This window comes from Rattus rattus, chromosome 3 (assembly GCF_011064425.1).
Source record: "Rattus rattus isolate New Zealand chromosome 3, Rrattus_CSIRO_v1, whole genome shotgun sequence".
NCBI lineage: Eukaryota > Metazoa > Chordata > Mammalia > Rodentia > Muridae > Rattus > Rattus rattus.
In genome coordinates, this window is record NC_046156.1 from 40,054,892 (window position 1) to 40,066,689 (window position 11,798).

At 37.8% G+C, this 11,798-nt stretch overlaps 1 protein-coding gene and 1 pseudogene across 4 annotated transcripts in view; one reads left to right on the plus strand and one right to left on the minus strand.

Moving 5' to 3' along the window:
• Positions 1–1,791, plus strand: part of Ptbp2 (polypyrimidine tract binding protein 2) — a 61,787-nt gene extending 59,996 nt beyond the window's left edge. For 2 of the 4 annotated variants that reach the window (XM_032897409.1, XM_032897411.1), the window contains exon 14: positions 70–1,791. In XM_032897409.1, coding sequence (XP_032753300.1) covers positions 70–202 — 133 coding nt within the window. In that variant the 3' untranslated portion in view covers positions 203–1,791. The remainder of the gene's footprint in view (positions 1–69) is intronic. The other 2 variants (XM_032897410.1, XM_032897413.1) reach the window with 1 other exon arrangement.
• Positions 1,792–8,756: 6,965 nt separating this feature from the next.
• LOC116895756 lies at positions 8,757–9,134 on the minus strand (annotated as a pseudogene).
• Between the last annotated feature and the right edge of the window lie 2,664 nt (positions 9,135–11,798).

The window sequence follows — 11,798 nt, forward strand, 5'->3', positions numbered from 1 at the left end:
TTTTTTACCTCAATTGGTAAACTCTTAAACTCTTCTTATGAAGTATCTAATTTCATAATTTTGTTTCAGAAGAGATCACAAAATGGCTCTTCTTCAGATGGCAACAGTGGAGGAAGCTATTCAGGCTTTGATTGATCTTCATAATTATAACCTTGGTGAAAACCATCATCTGAGAGTGTCTTTCTCCAAGTCAACAATTTAAGGACGGGAGATGAAGATGGCGGGCAGATCCCATTGTTTGGTGTCATCACCTATTGACTGTTCAGAAAAGTGGGGACCAGAGTTTGATTTTTTCATGCTGTTCTCATTCCTTGGTTATAAATGAAATGGCGTATGTAAGGCAGAGTTGCTAACTGCTGTATTTCATCTGTTCAGTAGGGAAGCCATTTTTGTCTGTTTAAATTTTTAGTTTAATTTTGCTTCTTTTTTTTTTTTTCCAACTTAGTTGACATACGTGCCTTACAAAGGAAAACTAGTGTTGCTATTGTGCATTTACTAGGAAAAAGGAATTGGTTGTTTAGGGCACATCGTTATGTGGAAATTAAAATCTGTTTAGGCAGGGGTGTGTCAAAAGGTTAAGTTTTTGTTTCTCCTGCTTGGAACTTATTTTGAATTATTGGCTTATCACATTTCTTTCTATTTAATCTAATAAGATACTTGATACTGAAAGTGTAAAACAGCATTTTTAGTTCCTACTATCTTAGGCTTTATTGCTTTGAAAACATTGGCCTTTTGTATCTCACAAATCTGGTCTAGATTCAGTTATGAATATAGGCATTAGTTAAAATTAACAAGATGCAGAGTATTAATTTCTTAAGACAAGTGATTTCTGTAAGTTTGAGCCCTATGTGGAAAGCATTGTGGAACCTTAACCTTTTTGTACACACTCTTGTGGGACGTATCATATAAATGTCAGCACTAAGTAATGTCTTGTTTGTGGCTGAATATTTTTCGTAGATGTTTTTGAAGTTGACATGACTTATGTGCATTTAAATATATATTGCCATCCTTAGTTTGTAATTAAGATTTGGAAAATGGTTGTGGATTTCTGAGCATGTGCAGACTGGTCTAGCTAGTTCAGGAACTGGTGCATGTATTTTTCAAAGACAAAGAAAAGTGTACTGCAAAAACTTGCAGGAAGATTAATTTTGTGGCAGTTTTCTAAAACTGACAACCAGGTGGGACCAAAGTTTATGTGCCTTTAGTCTTAATTTACCTTGCATTGTAATATTCAGTTTTAATAAATCTTCAAAATATTTTGTATTTAGGAATAGATCTGACTTTAATAAAAACATGGCTCAGAATCTACAGGTCAAATTTATTTGAACAGTTCTTGTCAATCTGAATTGTTGATTCTGTTAAATGACCAATACTTTTTGAAATTGATGTACTTAGTTTCAAGATTCATAGATTCTGTTATCTATGTAGACAGAATGGTCATGTATATTTTCTATTAGTTGAGTTTTTACATCTTTAGAAATGTAAAATTCAGTATAGTTTGAAAGCGGCACAATTAAAAATTAATTTTCTAACAAAGTTGGGAGGTTTGATGGTTGTTTAATTTCATTTTGTGTGTACTCTGCTTACCTCTGTAGCATGCTCAATAAACACTTCTGTAGCTCTGTATTCACCTTTTCTGTCTTTCTCTGCTGCCTTTTCTCTCTCTCCTTTGTTTTCACTCCACTGTGCTTCTGAATTCATGTTTACTCTCTGCCAGGGTGGGAAAGGAGTAATAATACTACAATCCTATGGCTTTATACCATGAATAAATCCAGATGCTGTGAAAATGCACCAGCTGTTCCTTTTTTTAATGCAAAAGGCGGTAACTGCTTTTTCAGGAGGACACATTGAACATTTCCCACCCTGTTTACAATCTGCTTAAAGACATAACTTCTACTGTAGCTTGTTAATTCTCTCTCTCTCTTTCGTTGTTGTTGTTCCCCGTAGATTATGCACTAATAGACCTTTTGGATTTGCCATGCTCTCTTGCTGCAGTTTCATCTTTCATCTTTGTGTCTGCTCAAGATTTCCTACTAATTTTAGACTACTTCTGAGTTTGACAAAGGTTCTGGTGTTACTGGAAAGAAAGGGCTATGTCACCTTCTAATTGGGGGCCATAGGTATATAAATGCAGGCTTTTCTAAGGTGCTGTAGTCATTTTTTATACTGATGCTGTCATCAAGTTGTTTTTTAGTAACTTTTTATATACAAATATTGGTATCAATTAAGTTTGGAGTTACACATGAATACCTCAGAGTCACACACTGTGGACATTAGGTTAATTTTATAAAATGAAGGGTCATTTTGAAAAGTATTGTTCTTTTCATAAGAGTCTACTCTAAGAAATAAATACAGTAAGAATGGTTCTGTTCTAGAGTTAAGAATCTGAGTGTTGCTCGTGGTTGTTTGTTTGTTTGTATGTTTTGAAAGTGGTGTTGCAGTACAATGGCCAGGTACAGGAAGATCAGCTATGCCTTAATTCTGTTTATGGCCAGATGGGGACAGAACTACTTTAAGTGTGCTTTCCTCAGAATTGCATGGTGGCTCCAATACCTGAAAGTAGATTTTTTTTTTCCCCTTTGTTTCAGGTAGTTCTTTGTAGGGTAGAGTTGTTTAAAAGGGACCAAAAGGAAAAAAAAAAAAAAAAGATTCTGGACTATGTTGAGATATTGGGATCCTTTCTTGTAAAATGACCTGGGAGGCGTTCAAGATCTCTCGAATGACAAAGTCCCCCATCCAGGGTGTGGCTGATTTACCTTCTTTGGATAGTTTCCACCAATGCAGTTTTATTTTAAAAGTATCAAGACACTGAAGTGGGGGTGGGGAACACGGGGGGGGGTGATATTCTAGAATTCTTAAAGTTCAGTGCATTAGATTAAAATAGCACTCTATCAAAAGGATGTTAGATAAAGTACTGTCTGCTTTATATTATTATGATCACTCTGCCTCAGTCTCTCACACTAGCTAACCTTAAAATATTTTTAGTATCAACCGTTTTGTTAGTAAAAGATTGTCTTGGGAATTTTGAGACAAATAACTGAATTTTTTAAAAAGCTTTCTTTTAAAATTAATTAAGATTTGTTTTTGACAATATGTTTCAAATCACCTACAGAAGAAGGGGATTCATATTCCTAATATTTAATGTTGGAAACCTATTTCTTTGTGTGAAATCCACTAAGACCTTGCCAGGAAAAGGTAACAGAGTTCTGTAAAATTGTTAAAAATCCTGTTAACTATAACAATATTGAGGTTTTAAGGTTAGGATAGAAAAATATGTTAATTGATATAATTAGTTCATGTAGATGTGTTTAAACCACCAGATGTATAGTTTTCAGAGGAAGGACAATTTTCCTAAGCCTTAAAAGTAAAATGCAGTCCATAAAATTACATCCCCAGTACTCAGGAAGCTGAGGCAGGAGGATTGCTGTTTGAGCCAAGTGAGGCATCATCTGTAAAACAAATGTTAAGTACCAGTATTCCTACGTTGCCAGGTTTGTCTGAAGTAAACCTAGTTATCAACAATCCATATCGTCCCACTGTCTTCCTTACTGTTGTAAAGAAATGTTTGTTAATGTTTTAAAATCGCGTAAATGTTCCTTGTTAACAGAGGGCAGTTACAGAATACATCCCACAGCTTAAGGATGCCCAGCCTTGGATTTTCCTTTGAACGACTTTGATAGTTGAGTAATGAAGTATAGCTTTTTGTAGTTACAGACTCCATATGAAAGGAGATTGTGTATAAGCCCTTATAATCGACTGTGGAACTTGAAGATAATTCTAACCTTACTAAAGAGTTTTCCAGCATAAGATGGAAGAAATGGCAACTTTCTGGGTAACCCAGGGCTCCATACAAGGTGGGAGCATCTGTCTCCATCCAGAACACAAGAATATAGAATTATTTCATGAAATTGAGCACACACAGGATTCTATTTCAGCTGAACACTAGTTTCTAGAAAGTCTGATAAGTAATGTGAAAAACTATTAAACTGGCATTGGAGTGTGGGCTAGTCATCAGTCTTCCTAACATAGTCATGTAAGAAGTTTTACATAGTTACACTTTATTTCCCTAAAGTTATCTCCTTAGTTTGATTTTGTAAGTAGTGTACATCTTATAGTTGCATTATCATTTCTCAAAGTGAAAACAGTCTGTAAAGAAGAGAACGTAATGGATGAAAGCTGTCCATTCAGGTCTGCTGAGTATTACAGACTGACTTGCCTGCCCTTTCCTACCTCTTTCCCGTCTTGGTACCTACCTGATTTTGGCACTGGAGGTAACCATTACCTTGAATTTAGTATTTTATTCAGTAGTTGCTTTCCAAAGAATTCATTTTCTATTGTGTCATTGTGTACCAACTTATCTTCCTTTGAACATAAATACTGTAACACCCATGCTGTTAAAGCAGCCACACTGTTTGTTGTGGTTTTTTCTTTTGTACATCACAGTTCATAGTTGTTACAATTGGGATGCTAAGTCACTGACAGCCTTTTCTAAAGCTTTATAGCCCTCTTCAGTAAATAATTTGGTTGAATCTCAAGAGATAAACTTGAAAATAACCATGTGGCCATAGCATTGGTAACCAGCTATGTTTAAGATCTACATACAAAACTGCCAGTTGAACAAGACATATTGCCACCTCCTTATCACATATTACATTCTCTTCTTTCTCTGTCCAATGGACAGAAGCAAAATTAGGTTTCTCTCCTTTTGTTCTTTTTATCTGGTATTAGTGTGGTATTAGTTTTTTTTTTAAGCCAACAAAACTGGACATTTTTATTAAAATTAAATCAACCTTGGTTTTCCTTCACCCAACCTTCCTTCATTTTAAAGTGTAGTTATTCAAGAACCTTCAGTAACACTGTATTTCTCCTTAACAGTATTTTATCTGTGGTCACCCCTGTCTTTTCTCTAAACATCTGAATAATTTTAATTTTTCAGCGTTGCCTTTCTTTCTTGGTAACCAACACAACCACAAACCAAGGTCAGTTGCTGTCCCCTGGGACTTAGGTCAGGAACCTTGGACAAGATTCCTGCACATACGAGCTTGAGGAAACACTGTGGAACAGGAGTGGGGACAGTTTGCTTCCTGTTTCTTTGAGGAGATTTTTTTTTTCTATTTCATGTAGTAGTTGTAAATCAGAGTTAACAGTTCCGTTGAGCCCAGATATAGCAAGCCGTGACTTTGATTAACCAGGATGCAGGCCACCAGGTTCCTGACTTGAATTATATGGATTAAAGGAAGTACAAAGTTGCTGTTAGTATTAATAAAGAGAATGTTTGAGTTGATAGATAAATATGTGGTTGAAATTAGCATGGCTTTTTATTTAATGCTAAGTGTTAGCCTAGAAGGAAGGAGAATTTCCACATAAGCTGACTTAAAAGTAACAGCAAATTAACTACCTGTGACTTGGTCAACGTGTTAAGAAGGAAGGAAGCCTTGGGTCTTTAGTAAATCATTTCCCTTCCACTTTGCACATTTCAAATGGCCTTTCTCACCTCCTGTGGAAGAACAGATACCTAAGGCCTTAGCTGTTGAGAAGTGTGCTGCTAGGGGCCACTCCCCACCTGCAGCACAGCATGTGTCTGGTGTCTGTCCTGTTTGCCTTGCTGTCTCCTGCTTCTGCTCATTGCTGTCAATCTTCCCCTGCTTCAGCTGCCCATCCCTACACTCTATTTCACCATTCTCTCTGAAATTAACTCTCTCTTCCTCCTCTGATTTAAAACTGTAATCATTTGTAACTTTTTTGTTGTTGTTTTTGGCTAATGAACTGACCGATGACAATGCACTGTATGTATATAATAAGGCATTTTACTGTACTTTTGACTGGTTTGGCTTAATAACTTTCTTGCACACATGTGTGCACACACACCCAACAACAACAACAACAACAACAAAACCCCAAGCAAACCTAGAAATCTAGATGGTGGTAGTAGTTCTGACCTCCTGAAACTTCTAACGGTCCCCTTGCCCCAAATGTATTTAGTCTTAATGGAGAAAAAAAAATGGTCGGTTTGGCTAGAACTTTAAGAAGGTCACATTCTGTGAAGCCTTTCCAGTTCATAACATCAGTAGAAGCTGTCTCAGGGACAGTGTATATTACTGCTGTGATTGTGTCAGCTCTCCTCTGAATCTAGAATGTTCTGATGTGAAAGTACTTAAATACAGAGGCATCTGTAGAGTATAAGCACTGATGACACTGTACAGCATTGAAACCTCATTTGACTGCAGTGAGGCCTTGATTAACCTTAATTTTCTCTTCTGTGAAATAGATAACTGACCTGTGAAGACTGCATGAAACAGTCCCAATCTGTTGTCACTTTTCTTTTGTCCCTGATAAAGTATTTGGCATTTCAATTAGGAAGGGTTCCCTTGCCCCACCTCTCCTGATTTTTTGCTTATTTTAAATCTTCAGAAGATATTTGGAGTATGTTATCTATTGGAGTACAAACACAAAGAACCCCAGTATAATTAGTTTCTGTGGCACCTTTAAAAAAAGTGCAGTTCAATATATCAGTTTTTATGTTTACTTAGTGATTCTTTGGAAGAGCTACAAAATGGACACAGGAAACAACCCAGCTAGACTAAGCTGGGTCAGGAATATAAAAGTGCCCACGTGCAAGTCCTCGCGCATGGGTCTCCTGAGTTCTCTGTGTTTAAGATCCACACTGCTCTCTGTTGCTAGCTTATTTCAGATAAGCCTCCTAGTAGTTCATATTAAACTACTGCCCTGCATTCTTTTCCTCAAACTCAAACTAAGGGATCTTCTGAATAAAATGTCATATTACAATATTAAACATTTTTAACCACGTAACATGGAAGTTATGCTGGTGTTTTTAAGTCTTTGTTGTGTGTTTTATTGCAACCTTACGATTTTTCCTTAAGTCCCATTTTTGCCTAGGATGACAATTTAAAAGAAGTGGCCATTCTGGTTGCATGTAGTATGATTCATATTGTTGCAGCATATAGAAAAGGATATAAAGTTGGACCTTGGAAAATAAGGTTGTGTTTACAGTTACTAATCTCAGTAGGTTGGGCCAGGAAAGAAATGAGTTATCTGAGCCCCTTCCCTCACCAGTGAAATTGAGTTGGTCTTCTTTGCTAGGTTAAGATTATAGCTACTATAACCACTCACGTGCCATGGAAATAAGTTTGGTAATGGCTTTTTGCACTAATTTCTAGATGACATTACAATTTCCTGAGTGGACAAATTTTCATCCCCAAAACACCTATATTATACATGAACAACTTAACTGCAAGAGAGCAGAAGAAACAGAAAATTTGACTCTAAGGATTGTGTCATTAAATGACTAGTATTGATTTCAAATCAAATAGTCCCCTTTTAAAAATAAGAATTTTTGTCACCCACTAGTCTCATACTGTGTGTGTGTGTGTGTGTGTGTGTGTGTGCGTGCAAGTGCAAACGGGTTCCCATATTTGAAGTCAGATGTGAACCTGAGGCAATTGCCATGTAGACTAGTTTGACTCCTCAGCTGAGATCACAGGCATACCGACATGACTGCCTGACTTTATTCCACAAGAGCCTTCTTCCTTCATGCCATGTTAAATTTTTCAAAAAATAGATCATAGACATCCTTTGCTAATATCTACTTTTAGCTTCTTGAGGATTGTCCCGGTTATAACATACCTACTAATAATTCAGCTTTGAAAACTAATGGAGAATGACCACTAAAATATACTTTTGTCATATAATGGGGCCTTTAGTCAATGGATAATAGTCCAGGTTAGTAACAGTGTGTGGAGAGCAACTAACTCCATTAGCATATGCTCAGCTGTTAGTAATTAAGATTCTTGGGAGGAGGAGTCCACGAATTGCCCAGGTTTGGGAAAAGGACACAGGTGTATAGAGAACAGTTAAAAAACAAAAAAACAAAACAAACAAAAAAAAACCAATATGGTAACATCCTGTACAAACTAAAAGCTTGACAGAACAAAATATGATACTTACACACAGACCCACACATATATTGGATATATTCATTTTACACCTCAATATCAGCCCTTCCTCTGCCAGTACCCCTCACATAACCTCACACCTCCCCCAATTCCACCTTCCTCATTTTTGAGAAGCAGAATACCCACTTTGGGGTGTCAGACACGCCAGAGCGTGCACATCAACTCCCCTGCAGTACTAGGCGCAACCTCTCCCACTGACACCAGGCAAGGCTGTCCATACAGGGGCATGAGATTCACAGGCAGCCAAGCAACAAGCTCAGAGACAGTCAACTCCAGTTGTTGAGGGATCTGCATGAAGATGAAGAAGGCCTAGGTCTAGCCCATGCTCACTCTTTGGTTGGAGGCTCAGTCTCAGGGAGCATCCAGGTTATTTGACTGTTGGTCTTCCTCTGAAGTCCATGTCTTCCTCCTGCCCATCAATCCTCCAAACTCTTCCTTAAGACTCCCTTAGCACCATCTAATGTTTGGTTGTGGGTGTCTGCATCTCCTTCCATTTGCTGCTGTGTGGAGCCTCTCATAAGAGGGCAGTTATGGTAGGTTCCTGTCTACAAGCATAACATAGTATCATTAATAGTGTCAGGGACTGGTTCTTGCCCTTGGGATGGGTCTCAAATTTAGGGCAGTCATTGGTTGACCAGTCCCTCAGTCTTGGCTTTATCTTTGTTCTGCACATCTTGTAGGCAGGGCACACTTTGGGTTGCAGATTTTGTGGGTGAGTTGCTTTTTTTTTTTTTTATTTTTATTAAGTTTTATTTTCCCAAATGTACAGCTGATTGACTCTGTTTATGCATCTTTACCAGCAGCTGGGGCATCTCCACCCTTTGTTTCTGGTGTAAATTACTTGGGCTCTGTGCTTTGAAACCAGCTTGAGAAGTCCTTTACTAAGTAGCTCCTGAAGGGCTGCCCTGGCCAAGGAACCTCAAATCTTCAGTCTCTTGGAGACCACAGCTGGAGTAATAAGCTTATAGTTGGGAACTTCCTTACAAAGTTTGTTGTAAGTAGCTTTGTCAAACAGGACGAGATTGTTCAGCTTGTCCCAAACTTTGCCTTTGGACCACTTCTTTTTAGCCTTGCCACCAGATTTATTTGCTGGGTCTTTGTCTTTTTTGACCGACTTCCTGCATCCTTCTTGTCGTCTTTGGGCGGAATGGCAAAGCTCATTAGTGTGGACTGTCCCTCCACTAGGAGTCCTGCCTGGCTACAGGAAATGTCCACTTCAGGACTCACATCCCCCACCGCTAGGAGTCTCAGCTAGAGTTGCTCCCATACATCCCCTGGAGCTTTCCCATTCCAGGTCTCTAACACGTCCTAGAGATAGGCCCCTCTTGCCTTTGACCACTGATTTCTATTTTGTTTCTCCTTCTGAGGAAAGTTCAGCCATCCTCCCTTACTTGGCTTCTTTGGGTCTGTTGATTTTAGTCTGGTTATCCTGTACTCTATGGCTAATATCCACTTATAAGTGAGTATATACCATGCATATCCTTTTGGGTACGAGTTACCTCAATCAAGTTAATATTTTCTAGTTTCATCCATTTGCCTGTGAAATTCATGATGTCCTTGTTTTTAATGGCTGAGTAGTATTCCATTGTGTAAATGAGCCACATTTTCTTTATCCATTTTTCAGTTGAGGAACAGCTAGGTTGTTTCCAGTTTCTAGTTATTACAAATAAAGCTGCTATGAACGTAGCTGGGCAGATATCCCTGTGGTGTGTTAGGGCATCTTCCGGTTATATGCCTAGGACTAGTATGCCTAGGACTACTACAGCACTCCCACCAGCCATGGAGGAGTGTTCTTGCGCCACATCCTTATCAGTATGTGCTGCCACTTGAGTTGCTGATCTTAGCCATTCGTTTTGATGAGCATTTCCCTGATGACTAAGTATTTCTCAGTCATTCGAGATTCCTCTGTTGAGAGTTCTATTTACCTCTGTACCCCATATTTTAATTGGGTTATTTAGTTGGTTGTCAAAATTTCTTGAGTTCTTTTTATAATTTGGATATTAACCCTCTGTCAGATGCAGGATTGGTGAAGATCTTTTCCTATTTGTAGTCTGCCATTTTGTCCTATTAATGTTGTCTTTTGGCTTACAGAAGCTTTTTAATTTTATTAAGTCTGATTTATCAGTTGTTGATCTTAGAACCTGTTCTGTTCAGGAAGTCGTCTCCTGTACCAGTTAGCTCAAGGCTATTCCACACTTTCTGTTCTGTTAGATTTAGTGTATCTGGTTTTATGTTGACAGCTTTGATCCACTTGGACTTGTTTTGTGCAGGGTGGTAGACATGGATCTATTTGCGTTCTTCTCCATGCAGACATCCATTTAGACCAGCACCATTTGTTGAAGATACTTTCTTATTTTACATTGTATGGTTTTGCCATCTTGGTGAAAAATCTAGTGTCCATAGGTTTGTGGGTTTATTTCTGCGTCTTCTATTCAGTCCCACTAATCTACCTGTCTATTTCTATACCAATACCATGCAGTTTTTATTACTATTGCTCTGTCAGGGAATACTTGAAGTCAGGTATACTGATACCCCCAGAAGTTCTTGTATTGTTCAGGATCAATTTAGCTATCCTGTTTTTTTTGTTTTGTTTGTTTTTGTTTTTGTTTTTTCATATGAGGTTGAGAACTGTTCTTTCAAACAGTATATGAAGAATTGTGTTGGAATTCTGATGGAAATTGCATTGAATCTGTAGATTGCTTTTGGTAAGATGGCTATTTTTGCTATGTAAACCCTATTAATTCATGAGCATGGGAGGTCTTTTTATCTCCTGATACCTTCTTCCCCAATTTCTTCAGAGACTTGAAGTTCTTATCATACAGGTTTTTCATTTGCTTGGTTAGAGTTACACCAAGTTATTTAATATTATTTGTGGCTATTGTGAAGGGTACTACTGTCTCCCTAACTTCTTTCTCAGCCCATTTTTTGCTTATGTAGAGGTTTGAAAGTTTGATAGAATTCTGCACTAAAACCATGTACCTTAGGGCATATTTTGATTGGGAGACTTTTATTCCTTTAGGGTTTATAGGACTATTCAGATAGTTTACCTGATCTTGATTTAGATTTTGTAGTTGGTATCTAAAAAATCACCCATTTAGATCTTCTGATTTTGTGGAAAACAGACCTTTGAAGTAAGACCTACTGGTTCTTTGAATGTCCTCAGTATCCATTATTATGTCTCCCCTTTCATTTCTGATTTTGTTAATTTGGGTAGTCTTTTTGCTTTTTAGTTAATTTGCCTAAGGATTTGTCTATCTTGTTGATTTTCTCAAGGAACCAGCTCTTGGGTTTGGTAATTCCTTGTATTGTTTTCTTTGTTTCTAATTGATTGATTTCTGCCCCGAGTTTGATTATTTCCTGTAGTCTACTTCTCCTAGGTGTGTTTGCTGCTGCTGCTGCTCCTCCCCTCCTCCTCCTCTTCCTCCTTCCCTCCCTCTCTCTTCCATGACTCACTGGGTACAGAGTCATTGAGTTTTCATGAATATGTAGACTTTCTGTTGTTGAGGTCTATATGTGGTTGATTTTGGAGAAGGTTTTGTGAGGTGTCAGAAGAAAGTATATTCTTTTGTGTTTGGGTGAAATTTCTATAGATATCTGTTAGCTCCATTTGAATCATAACCTCTGTTAATTTTGTTATTTTTTGTGTTTAGTTTCTGCCTCAATGACCTGTTCATTGATGAGAGTGGGGTGTTGAAGTCTCCCTCTATTAATTAATGTGTAAGGTTTGATGTGATTAAGTTTTAGTAATATTGATTTTAGGAATGTGGGTGCCCTTGCATTTGGGGCATAGATGTTCAGAATTGAAGTGTCCTCCTGGTAGACTTT